This window comes from Eptatretus burgeri, chromosome 1 (genome assembly GCF_056783735.1).
Source record: "Eptatretus burgeri isolate ZD-2024b chromosome 1, Ebu_testis_v1, whole genome shotgun sequence".
NCBI classification, from domain to species: Eukaryota; Metazoa; Chordata; class Myxini; order Myxiniformes; family Myxinidae; genus Eptatretus; species Eptatretus burgeri.
This window is the reverse complement of record NC_140961.1, coordinates 45,836,110-45,854,154: the sequence shown is the minus strand read 5'-3', so window position 1 is coordinate 45,854,154 and position 18,045 is coordinate 45,836,110. Positions and strand designations below refer to the sequence as shown.

Sequence of the window (18,045 nt, the reverse complement as noted above, 5' to 3'; positions counted from 1 at the left end):
TGCCTGACCCGGATGACCCTCCCCCACCCCAGCTGCCTGACCCGGATGACCCTCCCCCCACCCCAGCTGCCTGACCCGGATGACCCTCCCCCCACCTCAGCTGCCTGACCCGGATGACCCTCCCCTCCACCCCAGCTGCCTGACCCGGATGACCCTCCCCCCACCCCAGCTGCCTGACCCGGATGACCTCCCCCCCCCACCCCAGCTGCCTGACCCGGATGACCCTCCCCCCACCCCAGCTGACCCTCCCCCCACCCCAGCTGCCTGACCCGGATGACCCTCCCCCCACCCCAGCTGCCTGACCCGGATGACCCTCCCCCCACCCCAGCTGCCTGACCCGGATGACCCTCCCCCCACCCCAGCTGCCTGACCCGGATGACCCTCCCCTCCACCCCAGCTGCCTGACCCGGATGACCCTCCCCCCACCCCAGCTGCCTGACCCGGATGACCCTCCCCCCACCCCAGCTGCCTGACCCGGATGACCCTCCCCCCACCCCAGCTGCCTGACCCGGATGACCCTCCCCCCACCCCAGCTGCCTGACCCGGATGACCCTCCCCCACCCACCCCAGCTGCCTGACCCGGATGACCCTCCCCCCACCCACCCCAGCTGCCTGACCCGGATGACCCTCCCCCCACCCCAGCTGCCTGACCCGGATGACCCTCCCCCCACCCCAGCTGCCTGACCCGGATGACCCTCCCCCCACCCCAGCTGCCTGACCCGGATGACCCTCCCCCCACCCCAGCTGCCTGACCCGGATGACCCTCCCCCCACCCCAGCTGCCTGACCCGGATGACCCTCCCCCCACCCCAGCTGCCTGACCCGGATGACCCTCCCCCCCACCCCAGCTGCCTGACCCGGATGACCCTCCCCCCACCCCAGCTGCCTGACCCGGATGACCCTCACCCCAGCTGCCTGACCCGGTTGCCATACCAGCCACTGTCATTGCCGCCACACCCGTTCGCCTTGTCCCGCCAGGTCGTGTCGCGGTGTCACGTGACCGAGCGTGCCTGTGCGACCGCCACAAGGAAGATTGCAGACGAGACAGCACGCGGGGAACACCCGACAGGATTCGAACGCGGCAACACGTCGCCGCCGGGAGCATCATTTGCTCGGTCCCGTGTGCAGCGCGGCCCACAGGTAAACCCCCTCAGTGAGGCAGGTACACTTCTACAAGACACCTTTACCCTTTAAACTTTGCATTCAAACCTCGGTTCTCGTTGTTCGACAGTCGTAGTTCCTTTTAAACGCGCCGTGTCATAAAATTCATTAAATTAACGCCTCTTCACAAGCGGCATTTATTACTCGTGTGGGAGATAAGGGACTTGCTTATACACCGCCCTTTTCAACCAGACCTGTAAACCACAAACCCAGACGGAGTCAAGAGACACATCACGTGGTGTGTGGTGATGATGAAGAATAAGAAGAAGAAGCATCCTTCTTCCTTCTTCCTTCTTCCTTCTTCCTTCATTCATCATTCATCATTCATCCAACGTACGGAATCCATCATCTCTCACAAACCCTGACAATTCAGATATATTAATAATTAAAGTGTCTGACGTCAGAGATGTATTTTTCTTGATTTGAAAATGAATATCAGAGAGAATATCGTTATTGGAACATTCGAGAACTCCAAACATCAACAACCGCCTGTGATATTAAAACGCACCACAGATGTATTAAAAAACAGCTCTGAGTGTTTGTTTGGGTTTTAACTGTTATTAAACGTACAAGGGTCCACACACAGACACAGACACACCGATTCATTCGATCGAAGAAAAATATAAAATCTGAAGGAATTAAAGATTGACGTTGTAGAATGAATGACGACCAATGAGAGCGGTCGAACTGTTTGTTGTTCCTGGTATCTGCCGGCTGTCGACGACCGACTGCTCTCCGTGTATTTCAGGACTTCTGGTTCCCCGTGCGCTCGATGTTTCTCTTCAGGTTTTCCACTCAGGACCCACGGTCCGCGCACTCGTCCCTCAGGGGACTCTGTCACGGAGCGCGGTAACGCCTCGCGCTCGCCGAGCCTCGGTTGCCTGGCAATGAGCGGGGAGACCCAGGACTCGTATGCTGATCGACAGGACAACGAATTGCAGGCACTGTCGGCCATATACGGAGAGGACTTCCATGAGCTTGGACAGAGAGGAAGCGCTGAGGTAATGTCGACACACGAGCGAGGAAACGAAGGGATTACCAACAAAAAACCCCCCAGAACATCAACTCAGGAATGAATGAATTAGGGACAGGATGAAATCTGATGAGGTAAATTAATTATTCCCTTTGAGATTCAAACTGGGATTACAAAAGGAAGAGTCTAATATCAGGTGTGTGGCTCGTCACGTGACTTGTCTGGTTTGATGAAGTTGGGAAGTTTGTACCTAATAGGTGGTTATGGATTGAGTTTGTTCCCTGGTCGGTGGTTATGGATTGAGTTTGTACCCTGATAGGTGTTTATGGATTGAGTTTGTACCCTGGTCGGTGGTTATGGATTGAGTTTGTACCCTGGGAGGTGGTTATGGATTGAGTTTGTACCCTGGGAGGTGGTTATGGATTGAGTTTGTACCCTGGTAGGTGGTTATGGATTGAGTTTGTACCCTGGGAGGTGGTTATGGATTAAGCTTGTACCCTGACAGGTGGTTATGGATTGAGTTTGTACCCTAATAGGTGGTTATGGATTGAGTTTGTACCCTGGTAGGTGGTTATGGATTGAGTTTGTACCCTGGTAGGTGGTTATGGATTGAGTTTGTACCCTGGTAGGTGGTTATGGATTGAGTTTGTACCCTGGGAGGTGGTTATGGATTGAGTTTGTACCCTGGGAGGTGGTTATGGATTAAGCTTGTACCCTGGGAGGTGTTTATGGATTGAGTTTGTACCCTGACAGGTGGTTATGGATTAAGCTTGTACCCTGACAGGTGGTTATGGATTGAGTTTGTACCCTCATAGGTGGTTATGGATTAAGCTTGTACCCTGACAGGTGGTTATGGATTGAGTTTGCACCCTGATAGGTGGTTATGGATTAAGCTTGTACCCTGACAGGTGGTTATGGATTGAGTTTGCACCCTGATAGGTGGTTATGGATTAAGCTTGTACCCTGACAGGTGGTTATGGATTAAGTTTGTACCCTCATAGGTGGTTATGGATTAAGCTTGTACCCTGACAGGTGGTTATGGATCGAGTTTGCACCCTGACAGGTGGTTATGGATCGAGTTTGCACCCTGACAGGTGGTTATGGATTGAGCTTGTACCCTGACAGGTGGTTATGGATTGAGTTTGTACCCTGATAGGTGGTTATGGATTGAGTTTGTACCCTGGAAGGTGGTTATGGATTGAGTTTGTACCCTGGTTGGTGGTTATGGATTAATCTTGAACCCTGATTCCTCTTTCTCCTGTGGCAGCGCCGATCACTCGAGGTTCAGCTCTCACCCATGGCCAAGCTGTCTCCAGGCGTTCCATGCCACGTCTCCATGCGGCTTTTGGTGAAATGTTCAGACACATATCCAGATGAGTGAGTTATGTTTGAGTTATTCTTTCACTAATAATAACATTGATTCCCTTGTAAGTAACTTCAATGCAGGAAGAGGACTTTAGGTCCAGCAAGCCTGCACAATATTTGCCAATCTAAGGTTGATTGTCTATGCTCTATCCTTTTTAAATTCTGAGTGGCAAGCAAGGAAGCAGCATGTTCCATTTTTCAAAGCCTCCAGTGTGACTCGGCTGGCGTTCAATCCGCTGACCATTCACACTTGGAGCCAATACTCCAACCATTACACCAGGAGCCTGGTTCATTTTTACCCTCGCCAGAGGAGAGGGTATTGCATTTGGCTCTGTTGGTAGTCGATCCAGTTGAAAAAAAATTTTTGAAATTTGTTCTCCCCTTATTATCAGTTTTTCCGTCGATATGTCTGTCTGTCTGTTCGGTTCAGTGCTCCGTTAATACAATGGCGATTTCGATGAAACTTGGTTGGTAGGTTCATACCATGACCTAGTTGTGTGCAAATGAGAACCGTTGCTATGGACACCACCGTTGCCGAGCAACGGGACTTTGAATTTTTGAAAAATCATAAAAAATTCATTTTTTCAAAAATCGGGCCACGAGCGACTGTGGGTAGTACATTCAGCCATATTGTCAAAATTTCCAGCCGGATCCTATGAAAACTGTCGGAGAAGATAGACTTTGAATGAACCCTGGTCGAAAACAATAAAAAAACGAAGTTCGTTATATCTCAGAGACTATGAGTCAGATATACATCAACCTGGTATGTCCTAGTTATGTGTGCGAAAGAACCGTTGCTATGGACTCCTCCGTTGCCTAGCAACGGCCGAAAAACCTCTAAATGTGGGGGTATTTTAACGAAAAAACAATCTGCAGCATTAACCCTTGAAGCTTGAATCATGAATTTTCTTGTGCTTAATCCTCAGGTCATTCCCCATCGAACGGGCCCATCATGTCAGGTTCTTTTGGGTAGGCGACTGCCCATGTTCGCCTACCGGCTTGTCTGTCTGTCTGTTTCTTTGTCCGCACATTCCGCACAAGGGTTTCGTCGACCTTGATGCTTGACCTTTTTGTGACCTTCACCTTTGACCTTGACCTTTATATTTTGTACGGTTAATGGTATCTCTGCAGGACCGTTGTACATGAAATATCAAGAGATTTTGATGAGAACTGAGGAAATAAAATTTTCATGAAAAATCCGTTTTTTCGTCATGACGTCATCCAATGACGTCATAGCGTCAAACTTTTGACAGATCTGGAAAGCACTTATCAAGCGCTTTCATATGAGGTATTACTCGATATGGCAGCTAAGATTTCAAAATTTGACCTTGGGGTCAAAAACTTTCGACCTCCAGCGCTAACCATGAAGCTCAACGCCGATCGCCACCAAAAATTAATCAGCTGAGCGCCAGACCATGAACTATATTCCCATGAAGTTTGAAGACGATCCGATCAAAATTACTCAAAAAATAAGGGTTTCGTCGACTCCCCTGATTTGCGACAAAGTGACCTTGACATTTGACCTTGACCTTGAAAATTTTATGCGCTGAAAGGGACCTCTATAGGACTCTGATATGCGAAGTTACAAAAATTTCCAATGATAACTGTGCTCTGCAGAGTGATCGATACGTGATTTCAGACAAAAAATAAAAAAAAACATACAAGCTGACTAACATATCTTGCAAAAACTTCGTCTTGGCAAGATAAAAAAAAACATTGCATGTAATTTTTTATATCATTGTGATGGGCACCAAGAATAGCAGTTTAAGTTGATCAATTTGAGTGTTTATAGAATACAAATTCCTGTGTACTGACAATGTGAATTGATGTATGTACGGTATGTATTTTCTTTTTTTTTTGTCTGACTAGTGTGCCAGAAATTTCCTTCAGCAATTCCAAGGGCCTGTCCAACGAAAGCCTGAAACAGCTGCAGCATGAGCTTGATGTTCTTGCATCTGAGCTCCGTGGAGAGGTTTTCCTTTTAATCTTTACTACTTATGGGAATGGCTTGTGCGGATAAACAGGCATAATATTTTGTTGGTCCAATCAATGCATCTTTGGAGGATGGGCTGATGGGTGGTTTTGCAGTGATGGGGTCTTCGTCTTTCATATGCAGCACTTGGCTGCAGGTAATATTTCCTGGGGGTCTAGCTTTGTCATTGATGCAGTTCCCCCCCTGGAGGTTAGAGCAGGAATTTGCAATTTTGCCAGGGTGCTGACGATAACTCACCTATTCTTTGTGGAGGAGACGCCGTGGGATCTTTAACATCCACCAACTAATGCCGGCAAACGGAAAGCACAGTTTAATGTCCATCCGAGGGATGGCTCACACATTGATTAATCACCCTGCCTACGAAACACCAGGATGACAGATTATAGCTGGTTTGAGATTCGAACACAGGCTTGACAGCTTGGAGGCAGGTACGCATACCTCGAGAGTATCCTGCCAGTCCAGGGGTAGGGGTGTTGTACTTGACGTATACTTTTATAAGTTCAAAGAAAACATCACGAGAAGAAAACAAAAGGAAGTTTAAGATTTATTTTGAACAACTAAACTTAGCTACAAGGAAAAGATCCTTATGATTGCCATGCTGACCACACACACACACACACACACACACACACACACACACACACACACACACACACACACACACACACACACACACACACACACACACACACACACACACACACACACACACACACACACACACACACACACACACACACACACACACACACACACACACACACACACACACACACACACACACACACACACACACACACACCAGCTCATCCATGACCATGACCCGTTATGGCAGTTGAGTAAACTGTTCTCAATTGCTGACATCACCATTCCACATACAAACAAATCTAACGGTATATAGATGGGGTTCAACAGATAATGTTGACTGGCCTTGCTTCCCACCAACCCCCAAAACCTCATATTTATCTTCAAACTTTGCTTTGCTACCTCTGTTGTATTTTTCCCATTTTCATCAAATAATTTCACCTTCATCTCTCAATACATCGTGATTCAGCCACCACTTTGTCATTTCCCATAACGTTGAGGTATCTCTGTGGTAATATGAAGACTAAAACCATTATTTGCACTATATGTGCTCAGTGCTCACTATGATGTCCCATATCTCGATACAACCCTTTTCTTTCACTTGAGTCCCCTCGCTAGGTCCCTCAAGGCAGTAGCTCTCAGCCATGTGATGTGATTCTCTCTCATTCCTACCTGTGATATTTTTCTACTCTTGTTGAACTTATTTGTGTACTCATCCTATGCCTGTTCCTTTGTTGTCGATGCGTTCACTTGTACTTTGTGTTCTGTCACTTAATATAACTGTTCCATGAGCCTCTACTTTTAGTTAAAAAAAAAATGGTGTTTGGCAAATGTTCAATGAAATGTTATATGTGTTCTTGTTCGCCCAGGTCATGATATTCCAGCTGGCAGAGCACGTAGAGACGTTTCTTGGAAAACGCAATAACCCACCGACGCGTTCCTTCCATGAGGAGATGTTACGGAACCGGAGCCGCGAGAAAGAGCAGCGAGACATGGAGAGGAAGCGCTGCCAGGAGCGAGTGGTGTGGACTTTTGTTATATTTTTATTTTTTTAAGGGTCAAGAATTCCATTTCTCACCTCCGTGTACTGCCTTTCCCCCTCCTAACCCCCAGGAGTACCTTTGGCTGCGCTTTCCCCTCCACAACCACCTTCCTGTTTGGTTGTGTACTGTACCATCCTCCGAACAGGGATGATTCTTTTTTACATCTCCCTCTTTGCCAACATGGACCATCTTATAACCACCCATCCAATTATCTCTCCCTCATATACGGTGATTTCAACTGTCACCATCTCAATTGGCTCTGTGTTGGTACCTCTTCAACCTGCCATGGTATTGCAGCAAAGAACTTCAGTGACACCATGGGTCTCACTCAATCGGTGAACCTTCCGACCCAGATTTCTCCCAGCAGCACATCCTCCTTTCTAGACTTGGTAATGATGAATTTTCCTCTTCTGCTCCATTAGGTTCATCTGATCATGTGCTTCTGAGTCGACCTGTTTCTGGCTATCGTCAGAGAGCTGCCTCAGCACAGTTGAGTCGGACACTTTAGTCAAGCTGACTGGCAGGGACTGCAAACTACCCTCTCATGTCAAGACCGGTCCTTCATTTCCACCTCTCCTTATATTAATACTGCCTGAGAATCCTTCCACACAAGCTTGCTTTCCCTTGTATACATATTTATACCATCTCGTCTGCAGTTATCACACCCATCCTCTCACTCCGGTACACAGAATCCTGTGGTGAGGCAATTGCCTTCAAACATCTAGCCTTCTCATCTTGAAAGGCAAATACAACTGAAGGCAACCTCGGATCATTCCACAAGGCCCAGAACAAATGTGTGTCTACTCTCAGGAAAGCCAGAAAACAACATCTGGTCAACCTCAAATCTAAATTCTCACACTTGTCTCCATATTCAAAGACCTGGTGGCACCTTGCTAAGTCCATCTCTGGTGTGTGCTTCCCCTCCATCTCTTTCCTCACTTCAAATGGCACCACAGCCAACTCTGCTGGTGGGAATGCCGAATGCCTCAATTCTGTGTTTGCTCCCAAATCTTGTGTACCCAACCCCTCACTCCTGACACCTACCCAATCCTCTCATACCCAACTGCTCCTGGATACTGTCTTCCCCATTTGAGAAGGTTGAGAGGTTTCTGGCAAACTTCGACTCTGATTCTGCAGCAGGCCCAGATGGTATCAGTGCATGTGTCCTAAAAACCTGCTCTGCTGCTCTTGCTCATCTTCTTTCTACTCTGTTCACTTGATCATTCTCTCTGGGTCAGTTTCCATCTGCTTGGAAGTTAGCCAAGACCACTGTTAAACGCAGACATGGTGAAAAAAACGGATGCTCTTCACAACAGGCCTATTAGCTTGCTTCCAATTATAAGCAAGGTTATTGAAGCAAACTATCATTGCCGTTGGCATCAAACCCTTCCTTTTCTCCAACGGACTCATCTCATAGTAAAGAGACATCTTTATGATTTTAAAATTCACTCAAATTGCTTTGGTGGACTTTCCATCCAAATATTTGGCCAAATCGCGAGTGTTGTGATAGCACATAAGGGATGATATTGTTGTGGAAATGGCCCTTGGTAGGCTAGTAAATATAGGATTAGCTCAGATCCCCCATTAAATGCATGTTTAGCTAGGCTGTTCGGTAAAATGGACGTTGCATGTGTGTCGGGAGATGTCACAGGCTGTTATTTGTTTGTGCAGTGGTGGTGTGCCGAGGGCTTCTTCTTCTTCCTTCCCCTATCCGGACGAGGCCCCGCCCAGTCGGCTGAGAGGGAGTGGCCAAAAAGTGGAAGTAAAACTAAAGGGAGGAGTTTGTCGGCTTCGTAAAGGGGAGGAGCCGGTGGGCAGCCAACGGAGACCTCTTGGAGTAGTTCAGTTTTGGGAGAAGTACAAAAACTGCAGTCCGCTTTGAGGCCACCAGCGCCGAAAAGAGGAAGTGAAACGGGAGAAGTACAAAAACTGCAGTCGGGTTTTCGAAGCGAGCGAACGAAGGAGAGACAGTGGTGATTCTGCCGGGAAAGAAACTGGACCTGGGCATGCCGGGTCTGCCTTCTGTGGCCTGGAGAAGTGAGCCAGGGCTGATGGAAAGGCAGGGAAAGGACTGCAGGAGGTCTTTCTGCCCTCGGCTGGATGAGAGACGACTGGTGGGAGTCGTGATCTGCTGTGTAGGGGACGGCTGTGTCTGTCTGCGATCTGCTTCTTGAAGGAGGTCTGGTGAACAGGCCAGGCCTGGACTTGTATGCTGGACCTTGTGAGAAACCAGCTGAAACCCATCGTTGATCTGACGGTCTTGTGCCGTCGACCTCGCGGGGTCTGAACGTGCGTGAGGTCTGCGACAAAAGGAGGACGAGCTCCATTTTGCCACGTGGCGTGTTCGAGCTTGGGGGCTCGAATCCGATGACATCCGCTTGTTACGAGCGACATTCGTGCTTTTGACACTTTCCTCTCGTTCATGAAACATCACCACGTACTCTGTCTTGTCTGCATGCTGTCTATGTCTTGTCTACATGTTGTTTAAGGTATATCTCGGTAGGGACCCCCTCGAAACATGTAATCCGTAGTTCCCCAGTTAAGAACAGGTTATAGATTAATTAAAACATTGTCGTGAATGTTTTGCTTGTGTTGTGTTCCCTGATGTTCCCTGATGTTCCCCAATAAATCTGGCTGATTCGTATGAAGTTGCCGCTATGGATCAATTCGTGTCTCGTCGAGGAACGATCCGTTCGATTGGTATATAAAACCAAAATGGTTACAGACTGGCAGAAAACGCTCGGCATCTGACAAAACCAGTCTATAACCGGGGTCTATTTCCCCAACTGGTAAGGTCCAGGGGTACGTTGGTATCGCGATTGAAGATTCGTGACCCGAGACCTGTGCCGAGCCAGCCGGCGTTATAACCCCGGAGACGGCGGTAGTGAGGGTGGCGCCAAATCTGTAACATTCGGCTATCAAGACTCGGGTGTGAAAACCCCCCACCCCCGGATCCGTAACAATATGTTTGTAACCTTGTTTCGATCTGTCGATTGTTTTCAGAAACGAGAAATAGATGATGAAATGCTGCGACGAGCTGAGGAGAAGAAAGAAGAAAGGCGAAAGAAGGAGCAAGAAAAGCAGGTGTGTGTGTATATCGGTTTAACATACATGAAGCAGATTGGACCCCCTTTACCCACCCCCCTCTCCCCACTATCACCACCCCAGAGAACTGATTCCAGTTTAAGTCCTGATTGTTTGCCGAGTGTACTCACCTCTCTGTTTCTGGTTATTCTGAACTCTCCTTTGTTTCTCCCTTTCTTCCTTTCCCATTGACCTGGAACACATTTGTTGTTTTTATCTGGTTTTGTTTAAAAACATTTTTTTTAACAGGATCAAAGGCTCGTCGTGCAGCTGACACACACACACACACACACACACACACACACACACACACACACACACACACACACACACACACACACACACACACACACACACACACTGAGCTTGGAGGAAGTGAGTGCCATCACTTCCCGGGGCACTCTGGGTACTAGCGACTTCAGAACAATGGCGCCGCCTTTCTTGACGCTCTCAGCGGGGCATTTCCTAAGGAGGAATTTTCTCCTCCGCATGGATTCCAACTTATGGGGATTGTCCGTACTCTTAACCTTTTAAATGTTGAACGTCAAGTAAGGAAGCACCATGTACCACTTAACCCTAACCTTAACACCTCTGATAAAACGATTCTAATATTTGTTTATTTATTTTGAAATTCCTAGTCTCTTGCAGTTATGAGCACTCTTACTCGTACATCCAGGATGTTAACAGTTCTTTCAAAAATTACAAGTTTTTCCTTGCACCTTCTTGTGCTTTCGGCCTTTAAAGCTTTGTTTTATTGTTTAAACGATTGAGAAATCGTTTTATCATCGTGTGAAAATGTTAAATGCCATCACGTGGTTGTATATTGACCGCTAAGCAAGTGACCGTACCTCATTCAAATCCCTCTATCACACCCTGCAGGACCACTTAGGATTAGGTGGTCCGGTGCTTGCCGCTTCATTTCCCGAATCTGTTGGAGGTCATGGCAGTCCCCCGAAGGGCTGCGATAAAGTAACTCACTCCAGTCGGCAAAAGTGGGTGTGTACGAGGTTCGTCCCGTGCAGACTCGCTTTATATTTTGTGAGTCCATTACATTGTGGCCTCAGCCTGTCCTGCTGTGCATAAGAGTGTTGTTTGGCATCGATGGTTCATCTTGGGCCTGTTGCAGAACCAGTAGACTCTCTGAATGAGAGAACACATGGTTATGTTGGGATGAACAATGCATGACTTTGATTTTGTTGACAGATCCAGGTCCAGATTTGATTCCACATCATCGACCGATAGCAACGTGGAAATTCTCAAGTTTAATAACCCCTCGTATTCGGTTTACAAGGGGAAATGCATCGGTGAGTATCACATAATTATATTAAAAACGGTCCAGTGACTTGATATAATTATGCCGAGCATCCGAAGTCACGTGTCACAGTCTTATCGAGACCGCGACCAATTATTTCCCTTAACGGGTCCTAGAAAACCATCAAATGAAGCAGATGCTGCAACCAGAATTCACCCCTGAAACCAGGTGTATTTAATAAAATAATAATAATGGTCTCAGGGGGGGAATGTACAACAAGTAATGCAATAATCAGCAATAAAAACCCCTTAACCCACTACTAAAACACTCCCACCGTAGCAAAGAACAATTGGAATTCCTTTTAAAATATCCAACTTAATGCCTCAGACACAGCACGACAGATAGACAGAGTGGGTATGGACAAGACAGAAGAGAGTCGATGTCAAACCCAGCAGAGCTAGTGGAGAGGAGGCGAACTGCGTCCAGGAACCAGGAACAGTCCATGGCTGTGAAAGGGCCCTCTGGTCCATGCGTCGTGATGCCCTTTAGGAGGAGGAGAAGGAGGAGGAGAGGCATGGCCTTCCACTGTGAGCAGTTTACAATGAGCAGTCTTCCTCCTCATTCATTCCGGAATCTCCTCTACCCCCCACCCTCCCCGCCTCTGGTCTCCAGCTCACGCCGTGACATCCCACACCCCTCGCCGCTCACTCACCATTGGGCTCCGACCTTTTCCCCACAGCTTGTAGGTAAACCGTGGTGATCACGACACTTGTTTTACTTGACCACCTGGACTTGCGCCTGGCGGCCCAGCAAACATGAAAACTACATATAATTGGGAGATTACAGAAGAAACTATAAAGCAGGCACTCTGTGGAGTGCATACTTCCACCAGGCTGAACAGTTAACGCTTTGTATCCCACTGATGGGCTGGATCTGGATCTGAACTTTAACCACAATCAAATCGATTCTTCCTTGTCACAGCCCCAACCTGTCCACCAAGTTTCTTCCGAATCCGTCCACAACTTTGAGATATCCTGCTCGTAGACAAACAAACAAACAGGGGCGAAAACACAACCTCTGTCAACTTTTGGTGGTGGAGATGAAAGCAGGAAAAAAAAAATGGGGTCAAAAGGGTTGATAATTTTAGTCACAGACATGGTGATATGTAGACTTCATCTAACTCGTACATAAGTAAGGCGTATCTAATATCACAATTACTTTACGCTTACGCTCGACATTCACTTTAAGGAAATAACTTCATTATATTTAGCATCTGTAATCCGCTCGGAGTCCTTTCCAGAACAATATCAATTGATGGGATGATGGACACTTAATGACGCATCATATGCGTGAGGCCTACTCATTGGCAGACTATATGCAAATTCAAAGCATTTCTCCCCTTTTGATAGAACAAGTAGCGGGTTTGTGGAGTTGGGACAGGAAAGTTGAGAGGAGTTTAGTGTTGTGCAATGAATGTGACAATCCTGAGTGTTTGTTGTTAATGCTAGGAGAGAGTGTACGCCTCGCACGACGCGTTTACAACGCAATGGATGTCGCCACCGGGGACCTTCTCATCGTCTACGAGTGGGTTCTGAAGCGGCAGGAGAGAGAGGACCTCGATCGAATAAAGCGACAGGTGAAATTCTTCGTTGGGATATTTAATTTCCATGATTTGTTCCATTTCCCACACATGTTGTTTTTGGTTCCTTGGTGTAAAAGCTTATCTTATTTAATGGGTTTAAAAAAAAAAACTTGATTCATTATCATAGATGTCAGTGGAACGTCACTAATGTTTGCCAAGGCACAATGTATGCAGAGCTTCATCTAACATAGTACTAATAATTATCTGTAAACACATTGAGCGCTCATTTCCTTATGAAGTTTCTTTGTCTACAATGTGAGCAGCTGCAGATGCTGCAGAAATTGCAGCACCCTCGACTTGTTCGCTTCCTTGCACTGGAGAGTCTCAATGGTGATGATACTAAATCGACAACCCTGCACCTGCTTGCTGAGCATGTACCTGGGCATAACCTCTCCGGCTTCTTGTATGATGGGCATTGGAGGACATATTTTTGGGTGGGAGTGGGGGTGTTGATAAATTGAGGACTTGTGATGTGTTGCACTGATGATGTTATCCTTGTAATTCTCAAGTCGAGAGTAACCTTTAACTGCTTGTCTTTCCGTGATGTTGTAGGCAAGGCAAGCATGTTGTGAGCTTGTCGTCGTTACATAGTTACACCGAGCAGTTATTGGACGTGCTCTCATATCTACACACGCATTCTGTGGTGCACAAGGAACTGCATGTCAGCAGCGTTCTGATTGAGGGTGCAGGAATGAAACTCCGGCTCACGGACTATAGCTTGGCACACCGATTGGCCGAGCTTTGTCGACCCGATCATGCGACTCGTTTGGCTGTTCCAGGTCAACGGTCTGGGCAAAAGGGGGACGTTTGGCAGCTGGGGATGTTATTACTTTCACTAGACCATGGTTGTGAGGTTCTAGAGGCTCCGGTTGAAATGCCCAGACACCTTCCACCCGACCTCCGAGACTTCCTGAGCAGGTGAGTCTCTTGACCTCATAACCCTGAATGATGTGCAGTCAACCTCTCGGTTGCTACATTAAATTAATAAAATATATCTGCTGTGCAGGTACATGTGAGCCACCCGCACTTTGGCTCAGTGCAATTTGAGCGTATTTGTGGAGGGGGTTGAGGTGTATACATAGAGAGCAGGACTAAAAGTACCACGGAGGGTATAAAGTGTCATTTGTTGATTCTCCCAAATGCTGATTTAATCCTCTTCCATCACTGCTTCCTCTTTGTTGTCTGTCTGGTTTTCTTCCTTTCGAAGCACATCCATTAAATTAATGTTCGTAATTACAAATCACTTGATAAAGCTTCACCAACCTTGCGAACACAGGTGTGATTGCAGATGGTGTCTCGAGATCATATTATGTGTATTTGCCTATTTCTGTATGTTTGAAATGGTCGTTGTTTTGAAGGACAGTTGAGAGTGAAATAATTCTCAAGATGTCCCTGTTAACGAAACCGTACTGCCTACCACCAGATGCTTGTGTCTGGATGACAAGGAGCGATGGAGTGCAAAACAGCTCCTACAGCATCCATTCATTAAAAACCCAGTGGGACCCAGCCCATTGACTGCTCTTCCCTATGGTAATGCATTTCGTCATATTTATAACATGTGACTCTCAGATGAAGCCTTTTACTCCATTCAGGAGAAAACATTCTTCGATGGAGCAGTCTGCATCATATTTTTTATTTTTATTTTTGTAATGCTCATGGGAGATTTAAAGTTTGAGAAAGACAAGGAATGGGTATGAGTTTTAAAGGAGGTTGGACCAAATGATTTGGAGTAAGAGGATTAAATATTATGCAATTCTTGGGCATGTGTAATGCGGCTGACTTCACGTAGATTTTTACGGCTTCATAAAAATGACAATTGGGACTTTTAAAAACGAGGTAGAGGTGGAAGGAATGGGAAAAAGGGGAAAGAGAACAGGATTTGAAAATGGAAATGAAGAACAAGGAAGTAACTAGAATGGCACTCGGGAGGGCGCATACCTCCACCAAGCTGAATAGTTTACGTTTTGTATCCCACTGATAGGCTGGATCTGCATCTGGACCTTAATCAAAACCTAATGGACTTGTTCTCGTCATTTAACAAAATCATCCACCAAGTATTGTCAATATCCATCCACAACCTTTTGAAATATTGTGCTTTCCAGTATCATTTTTGGCCCAATCTCTCCATTCTGAAGAATCACTTTGAAAATTATAGTGTCTGGGTCGGATCTTCACCAGAATGGAATGAATTAGTCCTTGTCACACACCCAACCTGCCCAGCAAGTTTCGTCTGAATCCGTCCATAACTTTTTGAGATATCATGCTCACAGACAGATCGATTGTCATGCAAACAGTGGTGAAAGCATAACCTCCGTCCACCTTCGGTGGTGGAGGTAATAAGTGTGAATGAGTAAGAGATGGTGCAAAGAAACATTTTCTGTGATATTAGTGTATAAAACCAAAACTGTCCTCCACCAATCGGCAATGTTGGCCATTGCTGTGTGAATGATGCTGTTACGCCAACCAACATTTGTATGTTTTGCTGCACATTCCTCCAGAGGAACTGGAGAAACCCAGCATGAGGAGCTGTCAGCATGACTTGCTGTTTATTACTTAAAAGGAACTTGTGGTGGTGGTGGTGGAGGTACGGGGGTCATTGTAACTCCTGGTGGAACATAACGCTCAAATCATGTTACTGTCGTATTCGCTTGCAGGAGATTTTGAAAATGAGAGGCTGTATGCTCGCAGAGAGTTGGATGAGGAGACACCAAGCACGATATTGCATCAACCGTTCTCTCGATACCACTCTGAGTTTGAGGAACTTGCCCTATTGGGAAAAGGAGGCTTCGGAGCAGTATTGAAGGTACGATGCCTGAAAAAGTGTAAACTTGGACATTATGCCAACTCTTTCAGCGCCTCGTCAGCGAAGCTACCGTCGCATGATGCTGTTAGCTTGGGGGTCCAAGTCACGTTTGCTGTATAATGTCGCCCGTTCTTGATATGTAAAGGTACATTGATATCACCTAATGTGATTTAATTTGATATATCGGTTGCTATTACAGCACATACTCAGGCCAGTCGTTCTTTGGGTCAAAAACGCACGTCAAAGATGGTGTTGAAAACGTTGTTTTGCTCGTCACTCTGAGATCATCATTACACAGTACATTATTTATTGATACCGTTGGAAGCATTTATTTTTTCAATCAAGATTGTTAGCCACAGTCATCATCCTTCTTACTTGCATGTTATCACAATGTTCCCTGCCCTTTTCTTTCCCTTTGTGTTGGTTGTGCATTCCCGGAATGGACAAACAGCCAGAGGGATGACACTTCTCTTGCTTTGTGTGAGAAAATTCTGATTACAAAAAGTCTTACTCTCTTGCTGCTGTTTCTGTTGTTCCAAAGGTGCGGAACATGCTTGATGGCTGTGATTATGCCCTGAAGCGCATTGTGGTGAACCCCACCGGACGAAAGTTCCGCCGTATTAAGGAGGAGGTCAAACTGCTTTCCCGGTTGCACCATGAAAATGTAGTTCGTTACTACAATGCCTGGATTGAGCGCTTTGACTGTGAGCAGCCCAGCGCCACTTCCAGCAGCAACAACGGTTGGTGTGGTGATACCTCCAAGACCTCCTGCCCCAACAATGCACGGTCGCAACAGGTGTTGCTGAGCCCCGTGGAGGAAGTGGAGGGCCCAAATAGGCCATATTCACCCCCTGTACTGGGCTTGGGGTCGGTGGAGTGGAGTACAGCGGAAAAGCGGTCCGAGAGCACAAGCGATGACGATGGCAACAGTTCCAGTGAAGAAGAAGATAATGCCTGTGATGTGTTTGGATTTTCCTTTATGTGAGCTATTTCTCAAACTGTTTCTGAAAGGAATAGCGACCTATTCTCTCTCGCTTCGTGCGTGGATGCATGCGTGTGTTGTTGTAATGAATCTTGCAAGTATATAAATCACATGAAGGACACAGACAGACATTTGTAGATGTCGGTGTACTTTAACAGGACTTACAAGGACATGAGCATGCATGGTAGATGGGAATGGAAGCTTGGTTCCTCACATAATGAGCCAGGAATACTAATCGGCAACTACTTTTCCTTCTCTTTCCTTGGCCTCTTCTTTCTTCTTGCTTTTCTCAGTTTGAGTTTTCACAATTCCTGGCATCCCCTCCCCCCTCACTCCATGTGTATGTATAAGCATATCATCCCCATCTCTTCTCCCCAGTACTCCTGCCCCCACATGTTTCATCACCATTGATCCCCTGCGACCCTCCTCCTTCCGTCCCATCAATATGTTGTCGACATTATCCTGGCAGCACGGCATTATTGATAAGCCTCATGCGTGTCGCTCCGAAGCAGGGATGAAGTGATGCAACGTGCATGGTAACTACACTCGATGGGTGACCCTTCCTCCAGCCTCTTCCCTTCCAGACTGTTCAGTAAAAGCTTTACCATATCACAGTAACTGTAGTAAACAAACAAGCTTTTATCATCAACTATCATTGCTTTTTATTGACATATGAGCATATTGAAAAGTACAGGGTGACCATAAAAAAACAGTACTGGCCGACCTTACTTCCAACAACTTCCTCCATACTGAGGATATCCTCTTACTTTTTGCAGGTGTGCAAAGTGGAGTTCGTATGTAGTCAGCAGATTTTGATTTAGTCAAGATAGGCCCATTTTCTCAACATGCTGTGGACAACGAAAGAAAAATCGTTTTCAATCAAAATCTACCTGAGGATGAAATCCTTCAAGAAGACTCAGAGTTCAGGGCTACATGCTTCAGGACAATGTCTACCAAGGAAGGTCAGAAACACAGCAATAACTGACAAAATACATTCAATCACTGCCGGTAATAAATATTTTTCCCCTTGAATCCAAGTGTGCCTGCAGCGTAGAGACGGACATCTAGAGCACGTGCTCTCACCTCAATCAAATCGATGACATTAAAGATATCCATCTGAAACTTTCCATCGTGATCCTGCGTCATGTAAATCAAATGTGTAC

The 18,045-nt window shown here is 46.5% G+C and overlaps 2 protein-coding genes across 9 annotated transcripts in view; one reads left to right on the top strand and one right to left on the bottom strand.

Annotated features, from left to right (window-relative positions):
- The window catches only part of TTC19 (tetratricopeptide repeat domain 19), a 25,797-nt gene extending 24,630 nt beyond the window's left edge, over positions 1–1,167 (bottom strand). For both annotated transcript variants that reach the window (XM_085882069.1, XM_085882079.1), the window contains exon 1: positions 933–1,167. In XM_085882069.1, the coding sequence (XP_085738195.1) occupies positions 933–1,107 (175 nt within the window). In that variant the 5' untranslated portion in view covers positions 1,108–1,167. The remainder of the gene's footprint in view (positions 1–932) is intronic.
- Positions 1,168–1,362: 195 nt separating this feature from the next.
- The window catches only part of EIF2AK4 (eukaryotic translation initiation factor 2 alpha kinase 4), a 93,493-nt gene continuing 76,810 nt past the window's right edge, over positions 1,363–18,045 (top strand). The window contains exons 1-14 of one of the 7 annotated variants that reach the window (XM_085882022.1): positions 1,363–1,493; positions 1,909–2,161; positions 3,401–3,510; positions 5,368–5,470; positions 6,946–7,098; positions 10,123–10,203; positions 11,083–11,210; positions 11,407–11,507; positions 12,964–13,091; positions 13,361–13,500; positions 13,650–14,015; positions 14,521–14,627; positions 15,752–15,900; positions 16,442–16,881. In XM_085882022.1, coding sequence (XP_085738148.1) covers positions 2,048–2,161; positions 3,401–3,510; positions 5,368–5,470; positions 6,946–7,098; positions 10,123–10,203; positions 11,083–11,210; positions 11,407–11,507; positions 12,964–13,091; positions 13,361–13,500; positions 13,650–14,015; positions 14,521–14,627; positions 15,752–15,900; positions 16,442–16,881 — 2,120 coding nt within the window. In that variant the 5' untranslated portion in view covers positions 1,363–1,493; positions 1,909–2,047. The other 6 variants (XR_015058389.1, XM_085882015.1, XM_085882007.1 and 3 more) reach the window with 6 other exon arrangements.